Source organism: Geotrypetes seraphini, chromosome 16 (genome assembly GCF_902459505.1).
Source record: "Geotrypetes seraphini chromosome 16, aGeoSer1.1, whole genome shotgun sequence".
NCBI lineage: Eukaryota > Metazoa > Chordata > Amphibia > Gymnophiona > Dermophiidae > Geotrypetes > Geotrypetes seraphini.
Window position 1 is genome coordinate 3,755,207 of NC_047099.1, and position 18,827 is coordinate 3,774,033.

At 43.0% G+C, this 18,827-nt stretch overlaps 1 protein-coding gene across 1 annotated transcript; it reads left to right on the top strand.

Moving 5' to 3' along the window:
• Nucleotides 1–12,951: 12,951 nt before the first annotated feature.
• On the top strand, nt 12,952–18,827 carry LOC117349897 (epidermal differentiation-specific protein-like). The gene is made up of 2 exons (XM_033923591.1): nt 12,952–13,085; nt 17,658–18,827. The coding sequence occupies exon 2, from the start codon at nt 17,670–17,672 to the stop codon at nt 18,687–18,689; it is 1,020 nt and encodes a 339-aa protein (XP_033779482.1). The 5' UTR covers nt 12,952–13,085; nt 17,658–17,669; the 3' UTR covers nt 18,690–18,827.

Below are 18,827 nucleotides of genomic sequence, written 5' to 3' on the forward strand. Positions count from 1 at the left end.
TATTCTGTGGACCTTTGATGTTGCAATATTTAAATATTCAAAGTATACATTTATATTTTCTCTTCTTTTTTCATTTCTTTCTTAACTATGTGACTTCTCAACCCCATACAATTTTTTATTTTCCTTTTAATTTGTTCACCTTTTTTTTGGGGGGGGGGAATTCTCTGGTATGTGTCTTCATGATGTATTTAATAAAGTTATAAAAGTAATATTTTCAAAAACCTCCCAGTGGCTTCCTCTCAGAGGGGCTGGATCTTTAAGACAGGTTTCTTCTCCCCCAAGTCTGTTGGGCTTCAGATGTAGCAGAAACATGTTCACAATACCTATAATAAATATAACTCTGATCCCTTATTTGTCCCATTTGTTTTTCTCTGACATGTCTCTGACTGCTTCATATATCTAGCTGTGCTATAGAGATTGAAAGTTACTGGAAGTTATAGGATGGAAGTGTCATTCTTTAGTGATGTCTATTATAGGCGGGATTCAGAGCCCAGAGCAGCACGATTCTAGAAGGATCCACAGTACCCGGGCCTAAGTAAACATAGTTGCTGCAATGATTGAGCTCAATTAAAAGGAATATCAGTGTGGGCCAGCATTAAATTGGCTTAAGCTGCCAGGCAGAAACCCAAAGAGTAGCAACATTCCAGAGCTGAGATTGTGATGTCATAATGCCTCATTCCACCAATGTCCAAGAGCCAACCTCATCAGTGATGTCACAATGGCTTCATTCTCCTAGACTTGGCTCACAGAAGAAGACTCCCCATACTGGGTCAGACCAATGGTCCATCACACCCAGTATCCTGTTTCCAACAGTGGCCAATCCAGGTCCCAAGGAGCATTATATCTATTGAACTGGGGTCCAAGGGAAATTTATCCACCTACTCTGTTAGTTCAAGTTGGTTTCCTAAGAAAATAAAATCTTACACAGAGAAGATGAGCTGGTAAGCAAAATTAAAATTTGGCAGGTGTCTCCTAACACCTGGTGCCTGTAACTCCCTGACAGATTCCTTTGTCCCTCTGGAGCCATCTTGAAGTCCTAAAGCCAGAGCTTATGAGTATATTCCGTTGCCTTCAGCAACTAATCTCAATAGGTTTTTAAAAACCCATTTAAGCATCCCTGCCTGCGCCATATAGTTACATAGTAAGCAACAGAGTCAGCCACTTTGCAGATAAGATAATAAATTCAGATCCTTTATTAGAATTGTTATTATTGTCAAAATGTTGTTGAATGCTGTCCCTACATAAATGGGAAATTAAGATTAAAATGAAATTCAGGAGGCGATAACCTGGGAAACCACTTCATTGACACCTGAGTGCCTCAGTCCCACAAAGAACAGAGGAGGGAAACTCGCTTTCTTGCTGCCGAGGGGAAGAGGTCTGAGAATTCAGCACTCCAGAATGGGAGACACCTTGGAAAAACTTACACATGAGGTAAGAGACAGACCATATGGGAAACTTTGCAAGGAAATGTTCTAGACAGGTACAAATTAGAAATGTCCACAGCAAAAAAAGATTTGGGAATTGGGGGGGCTTTTTCCAAATTTCCAAATATTTATTTTTGATCCATTTCACAGACTCCTTTTCATTATAATTAGAACTTTTTAAAACTTTGTCTTTAAGTTTTGCATCTGATCTGGAAGTCAGATAGAGGCTGAAGACTAGTGAAAAGCCCCATTGGAGTCCTTTCTCTATATAGAAACGAATAACATCCTTTGATTGGTCCAGTTCTTCAGGCGTGGAACAAAATAACATAAGAATTTTTCATTGCCCTTAAATTAATCATATGCGTGCTAATTTGTAGATGTATATAATTTATTAAGGTGTCTGGAATATTTGAATGTACATTCTTAAAATTAGTGTGCATTGAGATAAAGCAGTATTTGGACTTGGAGGCTGAAATGTACAGAGTCAGCTTCTATGAGACAAACTTGGTTTTTTCTGTTACATAGATGTTTTTGGACCCAGGTTAGGTTACAAAAGTTAGACAGTTCTAAATCTAATAGATGCTGGCACTGTCATCTAGACATAGGGACAATGGATCATCTGTTGTTCTATTGTCCTTTGATACTCAGCTTCTGGAGGTCAAAATGGGGTAAGATTAATAACATATTGGAATCATCAATCCCACTGATGTAATAATCAAGAAGGGTATTACAAGCAGAACGAAAGAAGTTATCCTGCCGTTGTATCGGGCGATGGTGCGCCTGCATCTGGAGTATTGGTCGCCGTACCTAAAGAAGGATATGGCAATACTCGAGAGGGTGCAGAAGAGAGCGACGCGTGTGATAAAAGGGATGGAAAACCTTTCATACACTGAAAGATTAGAGAGACTGGGGCTTTTGTCGCTGGAGAAGTGGAGACTTAGAGGGGACATGATAGAGACTTACAAGATCACGAAGGGTATAGAGAAAGTGGAGAGGGACAGATTCTTCAAACTTTCGACAACTACAAGAACGAGAGGGCATTCAGAAAAATTAAAAGGGGACAGATTCAGAACCAATGCTAGGAAGTTCTTCTTCACCCAACGGGTGGTGGACACCTGGAACGCGCTTCCAGAGGGAGTGATAGGACAGGGAACGGTATTGGAGTTCAAGAAGGGATTGGACAATTTTCTGAAGGAAAAGGGGATAGAAGGGTATAGATAGAGGGCTAGTATACAGGTCCTGGACCTGATGGGCCGCCACGTGAGCGGACTGCTGGGCATGATGGACCTCTGCTCTGACCCAGCAGAGGCACGGCTTATGTTCTTATGTTATGTTCTTATTATTACATGTTAAGCCCCCTATGGATCGATATAAATGCCATCTTTTCCTTATCATGACCGGGATGAAATATCACAAACTGAAATTGAACCCAAATAAAACGAAATTCATCCTCCTAGAAAACAACAAAATACCAACCATAACCAACATTGAAATCAACGCAATCAACTACCCCATACAAACCACCCTAAAACTGCTAGGAATAACTATCGACAGATGCTGCACCATGCAACCGCAAATCAATAAAACAATACAAAAGTCATTCTTAGTCATGAGAAACTTAAGACAAGTTCGGAAATTCTTCGAGAAAACTCAATTCCAGCTCATAGTTCAGTCCTTAATACTAGGCCTACTTGACTACTGTAATATCCTCTACCTCCCATGCCCTACAACCATAACAAAACAACTACAAACTATCCAAAACACAGCACTAAGACTCATCTACTCATTAAAGAAACATGATCACATTACAGAAGCATATCTCCAATCGCACTGGCTTCCGATCCCAGCAAGAATACAATTTAAATTCTACTGCCTACTATTTAAGACTTTATACAGAGACAGTCCAAACTACCTGAATAACCGCCTCATCCACAACACCGCAACCAGACATAGGAAAACTCACACCCCATTCTCATACCCCCCAATTAAGGAGGTCAAACGGAAAAAACTATATGATGGCCTCCTGGCCACTTAAGCAGCCAAACTAGACAACCAAATCGCCAATCTACTGACGGCATCCCTCAACTACAAGACTTTTAGAAAAGAAATAAAGACCATACTCTTCAAGAAAACTCTGAAAAAAGAAATAATACCGCAAGTCTCAAACTCCACCTCTCACTAAAGCCAACTACTCCAAACAAATAACCTTACCCGTTTCTCACTCTTTTTGAAAATGACCAATTTTTTTTTTTTTTGTAAGTTCTTGTTGTAATACATCTTGGATAATTCTTTTGTAATCCGCCTTGAACTGCAAGGTAATGGCGGAATAGAAATCCCTAATGTAATGTAATGTAACATTACTGAGAACTGAATTTCATGTGACTCTCTATATGCTATGTGATGTGAATAAACATACCCTGGAGGCTTTCTCACATAGCTCAGCTAGGAAGCAACCAGGAACTTTGATCCTACATACACGCCTAGATGAATACATTTATTCTTGTATTTAGAATGTTTTTTAAAAAATGGTTGAAAAAAATAAAGGCCCAGATTCTATACAAGATGCCTAAAGATAGGTGCTAAGATCAGCGCACTCTAGGCGTCTAACTTAAGTTCTTTAAAAAGCTTAATCCGTGCCGATAGCAAGCTTAATTGGCTCAATAATTGGCTTCAATTAAAAAGAATTGCTTTCTAGGCACCTAACTCAGTGGGTGCCTATCACTTTCAGCTAAGCGCCTCGTCCAAGGCGCCTACCAGAAAGTAGGTGTGGTTAAGGGAAGGTCTTGGGTGTGATTGGTGTGTAAATTGGACTTAGGCGCCAGCACTTAAGCCATGAAAACCCTGGCATAAATAGGAGGTGCCTAAGAGTTTGACACCTGAGTACAATTTAGGTACTACTAGACATGATTCTATAAAATGTGCGCAACTCATGATTGACACATGCAATGCGCCGCTTTCCGGTATGCCTGTTATAGGCACCATTTATAGAATCAAGGCCTAACTGCCTATTTCGTGCTGGATAAAATGTTCTTTAATGTGGGTCATTTCAAGTCCTACAATAAGAGATGGTGGCAGAAGTGGGATTGGAAATTGGGACTCCAGGTGTCACAGCTCTGAGAAGATCACCCAATGAGAGATGGTGGCAGAGGTGGGATTGGAAGTTAGAGCTCCATGTCCTTCACCAGCACTGAGTTCTTTCTCCTAACTACCATGGTCTTGGTCTTGCTACTCACTTATTAGGAACAAGGATGCCTGCCTCCTCCTGGCTGCTGGCTCAGAGCTCGCTGGATTTCTGGCAGCTCAGCCGCACCTTGTACTGATCTCCCAGCTGTCCTTCTGCCACTCAAATGTAATCAATCACATCTTTTGCAACCTCACACCTCTCCTCAAACTCTCCTGCAGTGACACACCCCTGTAGAGAATGCCACTTTCGTGGAGAGGGCTTGGGGTCACATCCTTTCCACACACTTTGATCTCCTACATCGCCATCATCTCCACCATTCTGAGAATCCGCTCCACTGGAGTCACAAAGCCTTCGCTACATGCTCCTCTCATCTCATAACGACATAAGAGAAGCCTTACGGAGTCAGACCAATGGTCCATCTAGCCCAGTATCACATCTTCACGGTGGCCAATGCAGGTCACAAGTACCTGGCAAAAACTCAAATAGTAGCAACATTCCATTCAGAAAAATTTGATTCATTTGTACCCATTCTACTCCACTCAGGATTTTGTAGACTTAAATCATATCTCCCCTCAAGTATTGATGCCTCTGTACAAGACTTTGGTGAGACCTCATTTAGAATATTGTGTACAATTCACCTTAAAGATATAAACAAGATGGAGTCAGTCAAGAGGAAGGCTACTAAAATGGTGCGTGGTCTTTGTCATAAGGGACAGACTTAAAGATCTCAGTCTGGAGGAAAGGCATAAGAGGGGAGATATGATAGAGACGTTTAAATACCTACGTGGTGTAAATGCGCATGAGTTGAGTCTCTGGAATGAGAAGGCATAGGATGAAGTTAAGAGGTGATTGTCTCCAGAGTAATCTAAGGAAATACTTTTTTCTAGAAAGGGTGGTAGACGCGTGTAACAGTCTCCCGGAAGAGATGGTGGAAACAGAGACTGTCTCTGAATTCAAGAGGACTGGGATAGACGTGTTGGATGTCTTGGAGAAAGAAAGAGATAATGGTTACTGCGGATGGGCCATTTGGCCTTTATCTGCCATCATGTTTCCATGCTTCAATTACCAGAAAGGTAAACTGTATTTTGAGTATAAATTAGTAAATGTCCACAAGATGGCAAAATTTTATCATAAATGGAAGATTATTCCCCTTAAGAGAACTGAAAGCAATGGAAGTAAAAGCCAGATGTCTCAATCCGTCCTCTTTTTGCTGGAGTCATATGGTAACCCTAATCAATTGCCAGTTCAATCTGTCAGGCATATGCAAACAGGGAGACAGCATTGAGGGAGAACCATATGTGGCGGACTATCTCTCTCTCTCTCTCTCTCTCTCTCTCTCTCTCTCTCTCTCTCCAGATCAAGGCGGGCTCTGTCACTGCATAAACCAGGTATCTGCCTATGACAGTAGAATTTGATGAGAGGTGTCAGAGCTCCAGTGCATGAGAGCCTTTGCCCTGCTGGGCTACCATGCTGCCCCCCACTCCCACCTCTTCCCCCACTAGAACCAAGCTTAAAGAAGAGTGAGTAATGCTGGGAAGCCCAGCCCTGTCATGCTCCTTTCCAGGGTAGCCATCCTGTCAAAGAGTTGGACATTGCCCAGTGCACTGCACTTATTTATTATTAAAACAGGTCCAGCCCCCAAACATCCAAATTGTGCCCTGGACATTTTGGAAAATGTTTGATTAATCACTGCAAAACGTACAGATCTTAAGCCCACCCTAGTCATGCCCAGAGCACACATAAGAACATAAGAAGTGTCTCTGCTGGGTCAGAACAGTGGTCCATCGTGCCCAGCAGTCCCTTGGTCAAAGACCAGTGCCCTGAGACTAACCCTACCTGCGTACGTTCCGGTTCAGCAGGAACTTGTCTAACTTTATCTTGAATCCCTGGAGGGTGTTTTCCCCCATGACAGACTCTGGAAGAGCGTTCCAGATTTCTACCACTCTCTGAGTGAAGAAGAACTTCCTTACGTTTGTACAGAATCTATCCCCTTTCAACTTTAGAGAGTGCCCTCTCCTTCTCCCTACCTTGGAGAGTATGAACAGTTTGTCTTTATCTACGAAGTCTGTTCCCTTCAGTATTTTGAATGTTTCGATCATGTCCCCTCTCAGTCTCCTCTTTTCAAGGGAGAAGAGGCCCAGTTTCTCCAATCTCTCACTATACGGCAATTCCTCCAGCCCTTTAACCATTTTAGTCGCTCTTCTCTAGACCCTTTCGAGTAGTACCGTGTCCTTCTTCATGTATGGTGACCAGTGCTGGACGCAGTACTCCAGGTGAGGGCACACCATGGCCCGGTACAATGGCATGACAACCTTCTCCGATCATAATCCCCTTCTTTATCATTCCTAGCATTCTGTTGACCCTTTTTGCCACAGCCGCACATTGCGTGGACGGCTTCATCGACTTGTCGATCATAACTCCCAAGTCTCTTTCCTGGGAGGTCTCTCCAAGTACCGCCCTAGACATCCTGTATTCGTGCATGAGATTTTTGTTACCTGCATGAATCACTTTACACTTATCCACATTGAACCTCATTTGCCATGTTGCTGCCCATTCCTCGATCATGGTTATGTCGCGTTGCAGATCTTCGCTATCCCCCTGTGTTTTCACTACTCTGAATAACTTTGTATTGTCCGCAAATTTAATCACCTCACTCATCATACCAATGTCCAGATCATTTATAAAGATGTTGAAGAGCACAGGTCCAAGCACCGAGCCCTGCGGCACCCCACTGGTGACGCTCTTCCAGTATGAGTATTGTCCATTTACCCGTACTCTCCATTTCCTATGATCCAGCCAGTTTTTAATCCACATGAGTATTTCACCCTCGATTCCATGGCTCGCAATTTTCCAAAATAGTCATACATACGGAACCCTGTCAAACGCCTTCTGAAAATCCAGATATACAATGTCAACCGGGTTGCCCTTGTCTATCTGCCTAACTTACCCCTTGGAATTTAGAGGAACTACCGACAAACGGCAAAGACAACTATCTAGAAAATAGGTTTCAAAAATGGTGTTTGGACGTTTTGGCGAATAAAATGTTCAAGTGCCACTTTATGCCTATTTTTCGACGTGTTTATCTTTTGAAATGAGCTCCGTAGTTCCTACTGTGATTTTCCGCATGTTGAATAAAGATGAAACCTAAACCATGAAACCAATGGATTATTTTCTTCTGTTTTTTAAAGACAGTAGAGTCTAGAAAGGAGCAAGTGGGATCCGGCAAGGAAGAAGAGCTAAAGTCAGCGTAGCTGTCTCTCCCAGGGAGGGCTATGGAGGGTCAACGGTCTTTCCTGTCCCAATAAACTTTAACCGCTAGAAACATTGTTTGCCCAGGTGTTAAGCTAAAATAGCCCTATAAAATGTATTCGTTTTGTTTAATTTATTTATTGAGATCTATTAACCACCGTTAATGAGAAGATTCGCCCAAGGTGGAGTGCAGCAAGCACAGTTCCACATAAAAATCATGATTTTATTAACAACTTTAACAACAGTAAAATGGCAAAACTTAAGCACAAACACTTGAACTTGGAAACAGCAAACTGAGACCTAGTAATGCAATAAATATGAACCAGTATCATAGATAGACACGTACGAGAAGCAGAATTCAGCCAGCATGATACAAAGTGAGGGACTGACTCTGTCTCAGCGCACACCTAAGAAGCGGCTGAAAATCGCACTCTGGCATCCTCTACAGAATTGCAGCTGTCTTTAAAAGATGGATATACTACCCACCCAGCCCCACCCCTGATTCTAAAACCGGTGCCTGCCTGATTGAGGAATTCCTTGCCATCAGCTGATCGCGGCAAGGGAATCCCCGATCAGCTGAGCCGGCAGCTTTGCAGAGGAGGAAAATACTCCTGACAAAATCAGCTGAGTGGCTATGGCACTTACCAACAAGAACCCCCCAAATTGGCAAGAGGGATGGCAACTCATCTGCTGCTGGCCCGCAATCCCTCAACACCCCCCCCCAGTGAAGCACCATCGGCAGGAAGGGTGCCGACTCCCTCCTGCCGCCAGCCCCGAACCACCAACCCCCTCCAAAGTAGCCCAGCAGGAGGGCTGCCCACTCCCTCTTGCTGCCACCCCAAACCCCCACCACCCTCCAGGATCCCTGACTCCCCCCACCAACCAGTGATACCCCCAAACCTCAAACTCTTCTGACATCCCCAAACATCCATACCCTCACCCCAGCACCCTCCAAACCTCCAGATCCCCACCCCAACACCCAACTCCCACCCACCTCATACCTTTGATGAAGAAAGGCTGGCCAGAGGGATGCTTGCTTCCTCTAGCCAGCAGGCCTTCCTCTTCAAAATGGTGGGCCTTCCCTTTCTTGGTGCGTCCTGGCTCAAATGCCTAAGGCCCCTCCCATATGGCCTATTGGAGTCTTAGGCCAAATCCATTCCATCCCAGGATGCACCAGGAAGGGGAAGGCCTACCATTATGAAGAGGTGGGCCTCCCAGCCAGAAGGAATAAGCATACCTCCAGCCGACCTTCCTTTATTAAAAGTATGGAGGAGTGGAGAGTGGAGAGGTGTTTGGTGGCCTACATTTCAGGTGTCTGTCACGTCCCTAGGGTGACACCTAGGGCCACTTAAGCTCACCCAAGGCCACTTCTGGATGAAACCACACCCACAACCAGCCTGGGGCAAGCTTAAGTGTCCCTACACGTCTCCATAGACCTGTGACAAATGCCAACAGTGTAGGCGGCCTGCCTTGGGGGGGGGGGGGGGGGGGTATGTGCATCATGATTGACTGACAGATGGTGGTAGGATGCCTACTGTCACCTAAGAACATAAGACTAGCCTTACTAGGTCAGACCAATGGTCCATCAAGCCCAGTATCCCATTCTCATGGTGGCCAATCCAGGTCACTAATACCTGGCCTAAACCCATGGAGTAGCAATATTCTATGCTACCAATACAGGGCAAGCAATGGCTTCCCCCTTATCTACAATCAGGATGCTGGTTTATAGAATCAGCCTCTGAGTGTGTTCTTCAATGCAAGGCTTGGGGGTCAATGGTGGCCCTTGGAGACCTCTGGGTTGACCCCCCCCCTCCCATCCTCATTCTAGCTTTTTCTCTGTTACTCTCTGCCTCTCTAATCAATCCCCTCTTTTACTAAGCTTTATAGCGCGGGCCAACACGTTAAATACTCCGACGCCTGTTGCTTAAGAAAATGGAGTCCAAGCTCAGGACAGAGAGAGGGAAGTGGATGGGAGGAAGCCAAATACTTGAAGGAGAAGGTATTTCCCAATAGGTGAAGAGAATGCATTTGGAAATATCCACTTCCTTGAGGCTACGTCCAATAAACCGTTTAAAGGAGGGCTGCTGTGGTGAATGTCACTGGCGTACTGTGTGGCTGTGTCGTGACTTCGCATGGGAAGATATTTGGCGGCTCCCCTTCAGTTCACTGGATTCAAAGTGGCTCTGACTTACAAATTAGTGAAGAGTGCTGCCCTGAAGGAATAATTTTATAGCTGTGTGCTTGAAAAATGTAGACCTTGGAAAAGTTCCAAAGCCAAATATGTTGGAAAATTAATCCACAGTGATATATATAAACTAACAATTAATTAATACCTGCAGAGCTGCCCACCCCACCACTGGTTACACTCCTGGGTGGATCTACTTTGGGTGTTTGTAGGTTGCTTTACACATTTATGAAGAATTTTCAAAACTACCAGAAAAACGCAAACCCCCCATTCCCTTCCCCCTTCATATAATATTGCAATTCTATTCCTCTCCCTCTTTTCCTCTGAATAAGCGTCTGTGTGCTCTTTATATATTTTTTCTAATCTATTTTTAAAGTTTTTATTCATTACTGTAATTTGTTCTTCTCTTTCTTAATTGCACACCTCTATAATATTTAGGGGCATTTTCAAAACACTACAACGTCCCAAAAAACAGCATAAATTGACACTTGGACATCCTAATTGCCAGGACGTAGTTTCTGGATATCTTGTGAGGTGTTCTACCCGCTGTGTGTCTAAAACTACAGGCGTGTTCTGGGTGGCCTTAGACTTGGACTTCTAGCGGTAACACTCAAACCTTTCCCAAGACATCCTGGACGGAACTTAGATGCTTTTAAAACAGGGCTAGCCTCAGCTTTCTAAATGCTAAAAAGGGACCCAAACTGACCAGACGACCACTGGAGGGATTAAGTTATGAACCCCCATGCTCCCCCAGTGGTCACTGACCCCCTCCCACCCCACAAAATCTAAATGAAAGAGTACATACCTGTTTCTGGAACAGCATCACACAGGTGTCTTAATAGCCTGGTGGGTGGGCTAGGGAACCATAGAGAGGAGGACCCAAGCCCATAAGACACTCTAACCAGTACATCTATGGTGGAAAGAACCCTACTCTACTGCCACAGAGGTGACACCTGCAGCCATAAGAGTTATTGGGATGGTAGACTGTTGGATATAGTAGGTTTCGGAGGGCTCACCATAGATTAGAAGGGGGTTATGGTGAGATACATATCTGGCACCCTTTATGTGAAGTTTACAGCAGTGCCCTCTAAGGTGCCCCATTGCTCTGTTCGTATGTATGTGTGGACAGTCCGTTACAATGCTGGACCCTCCCATGTCTAAATGGTCTGAATTAGGACGTTTTGGACTTGGAAGTTTTTGTGGTAGAAAATGGCAAACAAAGATGAATGTCCTAAGGTTGGAATTCCTGGCAATAAAAGATTTCTAAAAAAACGGTTTTGCCATTTTCAGAAATGGCCATTTCTCTGCCTCAGACTATGGACATCTGACAGGAAATGTCCAAAGTTGGACTTATAAATCATCAAACCTTCTGTTCACCCAAGTATGCATAAAATATGCTCACAATATACGCTCATAAAGTCTTCAACATTTAATTACCAAGACTCAGAGACACCACTCACCGCCCCCATTGTTTTTGGAAGCAGGTAGATTTTCATGGATATTTCTTCACTGGTCTTGGAATTATGTTAATTATTTTAATAATATTCACGTTATGTGTATTTTTCTCTAATAACATTACATTACATTACATTACATTAGGGATTTCTATTCCGCCTGTGCCTTGCGGTTCTAGGCGGATTACAATATAGAAGATATCTGGGCAATTCCAGTAGAATTACATTACTTCAATTTCACAGAAGATAATACATATCACAGAAGATAATACATATCAACTAAATCAAGTTAAATCGGGTGTAGTGTAAAAGAGTTACAGTACATTCTAGATCACAGACAAAGAGATAGTATAGGTGGGTGTTTCCAAAGGCGTTGATTGGGAACTCATTGGATGGTGGTTAGAGTGATGGGAGATATTTTTTGAACAGTAGTGTTTTTATTTCTTTACGGAACTCTTTTATGTCTGTTGTTTTGGTCAGTAGTTTTGAGATGTCAGAGTCGATTTTAGCTGCCTGTGTCCCCAGAAGGTAGGCGTATAGTTTCTTACGACGAATACCGTTGAGAGGTGGGTAGGTGAAAAGGTTCTGTGTTCTCCTCTGTTTTTTACTTTTCCCACACAATTTTGGCGTGAATTTTATAGTTCTGAAGAACCAGCTGTACTTATTTTGAAGCTGTTCTGCTGCGCGGTCTGGGGAGGCTGAACCTGACATGTTTCGCTGACATAGCCCAGAGCCTTCTCATGCCTTCCAGCTCGCACAAGCTTAGCGAGACAAAGTTGGACTTAGACATCCTGTTGAAAATGGCCCTTCTTATGTTTAGATGCAGGATACCTGTTCGTAGCTTTACCCATAAATTGAGGACACGGTTTTCTTGAAGTTGGTTTTGGCATGTAAAGCAGAGTTTTAGGTACAGAAATAACTTTGATAGCTAACCTCTAAATTCGTACCCAGGGTCTCCCTTGTGCTACTTTTTTCAGGCTGTTGATCAGATGTCCTTCCTTCTCATGAGATGGGTAGGGGACATGAAGAGTGAGATTTGGATTAAATGCAGAAAGCCCTTTCTAAGTTTGCTGATGACATGCAGCTTTTTGGATTGCTGACCCCCATCATGAAATCCTTTGAGGTGTGCCAAGACACATATTTGGTGCTTTGTGATGTTTTCATGTGTATCGAGAGCATCTGCTGATATTTGAGGATGGAACTTGATCTACTGCCTTTCTGTGGTAACAATCAACGCGTTTCACTTACTTATTTTGTACCTGTCACAATGGAGGGTTTCGTGACTTGCCCAGAGTCACAAGGAGTCCGCCTGCTTTGCTGAGCCATCCTTAAGAACGGGCCTAAGGCATTTGCCAACCACAATGTGTTGGCACCTTCCCAGGTAACACAAACCCTAACCAGAATGCAGCAGGATGTTGAGCAGGAAATAGTCAGATGGGAGGCCTGCCTGAAGAGTGCTCAGGGAAAGGAGGGGGTGCCCACACCCCAGGTGAAAATGGGGCTTTATATAATTTGAACCAGTGGGAGCACTGCAGACACCAGGAGACACAGGACCCAACACTTCCCTTCTGTTGTTGGCACACCAGGAGGTGAGATTCCTGGGATGGGTGGAGAGGGTACCACATGTGCACAGTGTGTGTGTGTGCGAGGTGTGAACCTGGGTGCACAGTGTGGCTGATGTTTCTGACGGGTGGTTCTGCTTTTCCCATTGTCAGTTCCTGCAAGGCTGTGCGTGTCCCTTCTTCCTGTCTCGTCTAGAGCGTGTTCATGCCTGTTTCTTCCCTCAGCAGCGAGCCTCAGGGTTTCTGTGCAGCTCGGTATCCTGGCAGTGTGTTTATGTGAACTATATTACATTATGTAGATAGGTACAAAAGTGCAGGAAGGTTTGGCGGTTACAAGAGAGCACAAGAGAGGCAGTGGACAACCAAACAAACGGCAGACCCACACATGTAGAAAGTAATCGCAAGGACTCTACTTGTTCTGCTTGTCTGATTAGATTGTAAGCTCTACGAAGAAGGGACTGTCTCTTGAATGCTTTAATGTACAGTGCTGTATATGTCTAGCAGCACTGTACATTAAAGCAATTAAATACTTATGCCTGACGTGGCCACGTTTTATCAAAGGGACGCTTGCTTGCTTGATTTTATCACTCTAGTTTTTTGCCTCTAATCCAGCCTTTCGTCAAAACGTGGCCACGTCAGGCATAAGTATTTATTTCCCGGATTCAAGACTTTGATGTTACTTTCTACAACTGTTGACTTGCTGTTCGTTCTACTAGGTTTGGCAATTGCTATAAGTAGAGAATGACACGGGGACAAATGTTTCCCCCTCCCTGCAGGAACTCAATTTCACCCTCCCTGCGAGTTTTGCCCCTGTCCCATTCCCGTAAGCTCTGCCTTAACCACACAAGCCTCGACTACTTAATAATAATAATAATTTATTCTCATATACCGCCAGACCACGAATGGTTCTAGGTGGTTCACAGCAGATAAGGCTGAACATCCAGCAAATATGCAGTTCAAAAAGATACATCAATTTCTAGAATGTACACAATACACATTATATTTAAAAAGCAATTAGGAAGCTTGGGTTACGAATTTGTCAAATAATTGTGTCTTTAACAGTTTTCTAAAAAAAATAATAGGATGAGACTTCTAGTGTGATTTTGCCAAACCAGGTGTTCATTTTGGCTGCCTGGAAAGAGAGAGTTCTCTCGAGACATCTCTTCAAATGACACGATTTGACAGTAGGATATGGGACTAACTGGACTCTATGTGTGGGCTTATTGGAGTGATTCAAAGAGAAATGGGAAACAAGGTAACCTGGGGACATACCGAAGATTGATTTGAAGCAAATACATGCAAATTTGAATAAAACTCTAGCCTCAATCGGTAGCCAGTATAATTTTTGGTAATAAGGAGTAACATGCTCCCATTTTTACAGACCAGAAATCAGTCGGATGTCCGTGTTTTGAACCACTCTTAGTCTTTTGAAGATTTTCTTATAGGCGCCCAGGTAGATTATATTACAATAATCAAGGATTCTCAGTATCGATGACTGAACTAACAAACGAAAGGAAGCTGTATCAAAATATTTCTTAATGGTTTGGAGTTTCCAAAGAACTGAGAAACATTTCCTGTGTGTTGTTCTAAGGTAAAGTGTCGATCTAAAGTCACTCCCGATATTTTTATGAACCGTTCTTTAGGATAGTCACAACCATTCAAGTGTATCATTGCAAGGACTTGCAAGAAAAAATGTCGTTTTTTCAGGGTTCAGTTTCAATTTGAAATCAATCATCCAGAATTCAATCTGTTTCAAAATAGTTGCTACAAAATTTGTTATCTCTTCTGTCAGACACGTTAGAGGGATGACTATAGTGATGTCGTCAGCATAAATATAAAACCTAAGATTTAAACTTTGCAAGAGGTTTCCCAATGATGCAAGGCAAATATTGAACAGGATCAGAGATAAAGGTGAACCTTGAGGAACCCCGCATATGTTTACCCAACGATAAGAGAGTTTATCATCCTTGAACACTTGGTACGATCTACTAACCAGTTCAGGACATTTCCCGAAATACCAATAGATTCTAAGCAGTCGACTAGGTCAAAAGCGCGACTTAAATCAAGTTGCAGAATCAAAGCGCTTGTACCCTGACCAAATCATGTGTGGAGATAATCTAACAGGGAAGCCAAGACTTAAACCCGATCAAAACCTTACTGGTTATCATGTAATATAATAAACTTATCTAAAAAGGTCGTCAGTTCCAAGTTAACCAGACCCTCCAGCAATTTAGTAAACAAACGAATGCTAGCAATAGGCTTATAATGAGAAGCCAAGGTAATCAATTCTTCTGAAATTTTGACAATTGGTGTAATCAATATCTGACCTAACTCCTCCGGAAAAGTCCCATTAGACAGTAGATAACCCAGTTGAGGAGTTTAACCTTGAAAGTGGCAGGGGCACAGCTGTCCAGTCTACGAAAAGAGTTTGCATACTTGTAAAACTTACAGAGAGTTTGCCGGTTAGGAGCTGCAAACTCATATCAACTCTAGCGTCCTCTAAACTCTGAAAAACAGGGAAACTCAGATAATTGTTGGTAGAAGCTGCTAGAGTACTCCTCAATTTATGTACAGTCAAACCTCGGTTTACGAGTAACCTGGTTTGCGAGTGTTTTGCAAGACGAGCAAAACACTCAGCAAACTTTTGACTCGTAAACCGAGCATTGACTCGATTTGCGAGCCCCCACCCGACCCGACTCGACCTGACCACGGGAACCAACAGTATTGCTCCCCCCGAGGCCACCGGCGCTTCTATCGCCTCTTCCCCCCCCCCCTCCCCGACTGGCCCTGTCCTTACCCCTGCACCGCCGGTGATAAAAGTGCCTGCCGCCAGTCTGCTGCTGAGCCTAGAGCATCTGGGCATGCTCAAGGCCTTCTGGATCTCACCCTCTCTGAGATTCCAAAACCCTTTTTTACTGGCATATAAGTGGCTCCTGCAGCCATAAGGGCTATTGGGGTGGTAGATAAGTGGGTCTAGGGGATTCTGGAGGTGGTTTGGGGGGCTCACCACGACCTATAAGGGAGCTGTACTGAGATGAAAACATGGTACCCTTTTTGTGAAGTTCACAGTAGTGCCCTGTAAGGTACTATTTAGGTGCCATGTCTGGGTGTTCAGTCCATCACTTTGCAGACCCCTCCCACGTCCAACAGGGCTTGTTCTAGGCGTTTTGGACTTGGACGAAAAGTTGGATGAAAACGTGGTATAAAGATGGATGATTTAATAATAATAATAATTTTATTTCTTATATACCGCTATACCGGAAGTTCGAAGCGGTTTACAACAGAAATACATACAGTCAGGTGTTTGAGGTACAAGATTGAACATTCGATCTAAAATACAATAACAGTTAAAAGAGTACATCAGTCTGAAATGTAAGAGTTGGAACAGTGGCATGGTAAGATGTGGACAGTAGATAATAAGTCAGGTAAGGCATTAATTGAGATTTAGACCTTATCAAACAGACGTGTTTTCAGTAATTTTCTAAAGACACGTCTGTTTGATAAGTTCTAAATCTCTATTAATGCCTTACCTGACTCATTATCTACTCCCAACTACTGTCCACATCTTAATCACGTTCAAAAGCAGTAAAGAAACTCTATTAAAATAATAATAAAGATGACCCAACCACATCCATAAGAAATACATTCAAATACTCTTATTTCGTATCAGCACTCTTAAGGTATGACTGAGAGTAATACTGCAATGTTTTCCCTCATTTCTTGGAGATTTCTCCTAACTTCCCCTACAATCATCCTTCACTCTTCAAATTAAAAAATGTTTTTAATAGTCTGTCCTTATATGAAGTCCATTCACATACCTGTTAACGCAGAAAATCCATCGTGATAAAAACAAAAAGAAACCAAAAGTAAACCAGTCCAAAATATCCTTCAGATGTTCAACATGGCTGTTCTAGTCAAACAGTATCATAAAAAAAATCTAGAAAGCCATTAAAACATCTCAAACTACATAAAACAGTGGTAGGATGCTATGGAATTGGTGCTGTGCATTCCAATGATGTCATTGCATTCCAGTGACATCATCAGTGCATTCCAACCACAGGAAAAGGATGAGGGCAGTGCAAAACCTCCAGAGGCTGAAAATGGTTAAAAACAGCAAATAAAAATGATCAAAATCCACTGATGCTATTCTTCTGGTGGTACAAAACAAACAAACCATGAGGAGCTATCATGAATTTTAAAAAAAAAGCTGGGAAAGGGGGTTCTGGGTAAAAATGTGAATATTAAAGGAAACCTTGAATCTTAGAAAACCAAATGAAGTGAAGTAAAAACGTGTAAGCAGAGCTAAAAACAGACCACCCAATTAATTTTAACTCTTTTCAATTAGGACCTCATTATTGCTTGCTAATGACGGCAATTAAAAAATTAAGTCACGCACCTAAATCAGGTAGGTGTGCTGCTCTTGGCGTCTTTTGTGTGTTTCCCACCTTGGATACCACAGATTGTTTGCCTTGTTGTTTTCCAAGCTGAACTTGAGATTTGTCCCAGTCCTGGTTTATTTCTTCTGAGCATCTCTCCTTCTTCTCCCTAAAGCAATAATATTTTGTGCATTTTTTTTGTGTGTTTTTTCCCCCTCTGTAGAGCAAAATCATCATGAGCAAGGCAATAAATAAAATCATTGTGTATGAAAATCAGAATTTTTCAGGACTGTCTGCAGAGTTCTCCTCAGATGTCCCTGACCTACGCAGTTCCCATTTCAATGACTGCATCTCCTCACTAAAGGTGATTGGACAGCCGTGGGTCCTCTTTGAGCATGGCAACTTCCATGGAAATCTGTATGAGTTTGAAGAAGGCGAGTACCCTACCATACCCATGAATGATGGCGCCACATCAATGAAGCTCATCACTGATGACCTGGAAGATCCAAAGATCACGATCTATTCAGAAGACAACTACGGTGGAAAAAGTATAGTCTGCACAAAGGAACAAAACTTGATCTATGGAAGCTTCAATGATGTAGCCTCTTCTCATATGGTCCAGAAGGGTGCCTGGATTCTATATGAGCATTCACCTGATACCAAAGAGGGGAAGCGTCTTCTTGCTCGGGCTGGGGAAAAGATTCCACAGTATATACATGTTGGTTTCTCTGATATGGCATCGTATGTCCGCCCTCTGCTACCTGGTCGACCTATAGTGACGTACAAAGTGCTGTGGGACCAAATGACGAAGGGGCACGAGACAGCTTCCATGATTGATCAGGTCATCGGTGTCAACCACTCTGATCGTGAACAGTCATTTAGCACCGAGCATATGAAAGAATATGAGGGTTCTGTCTCATATGAATTAAAATGCAGTAACACAACCACAGTAAGGGCAGGTACTCAATTTGATGTCAAATTTGTATCTGTGGAATTGTCCTTAGAGACTTCCTTCACTTTTGAAAAAGGGAAAACAGAATCCACCACCACCAGGGAATCAGTGAGTATCAATTTGCCAGCCGTAATCCCACCGCACACCAAGCTCTACGTCAATGTGATGAGGAAGACGAGCAAAATGACCGTGCCAGTGCAACTGACCATTGAAAGGGGTGGAAAGAAGAAAACCGAATGTGCAACACTGGTCTGTGATAAAGGGAATGTCATCTATACCGAGTTTAAGTCAGAGAAACTTTAAGCTGCATGCTAAGGGGTGGAGTTCAGACAAGAGAGTTGCACGGGGACAGAAATCCCACCCGTCCCCATCTGTCCCTGCAAGGAATTCTCTCTGTCCCCGCCCGTCCCCATAAAAGTTACCTGTCCCCATAAAAAGCAG

Excerpts from the sequence above, each read along its gene's own strand:
- LOC117349897 (XM_033923591.1), top strand. The coding sequence starts at position 17,670 with ATGAGCAAGGCAATAAATAAAATCATTGTGTATGAAAATCAGAATTTT.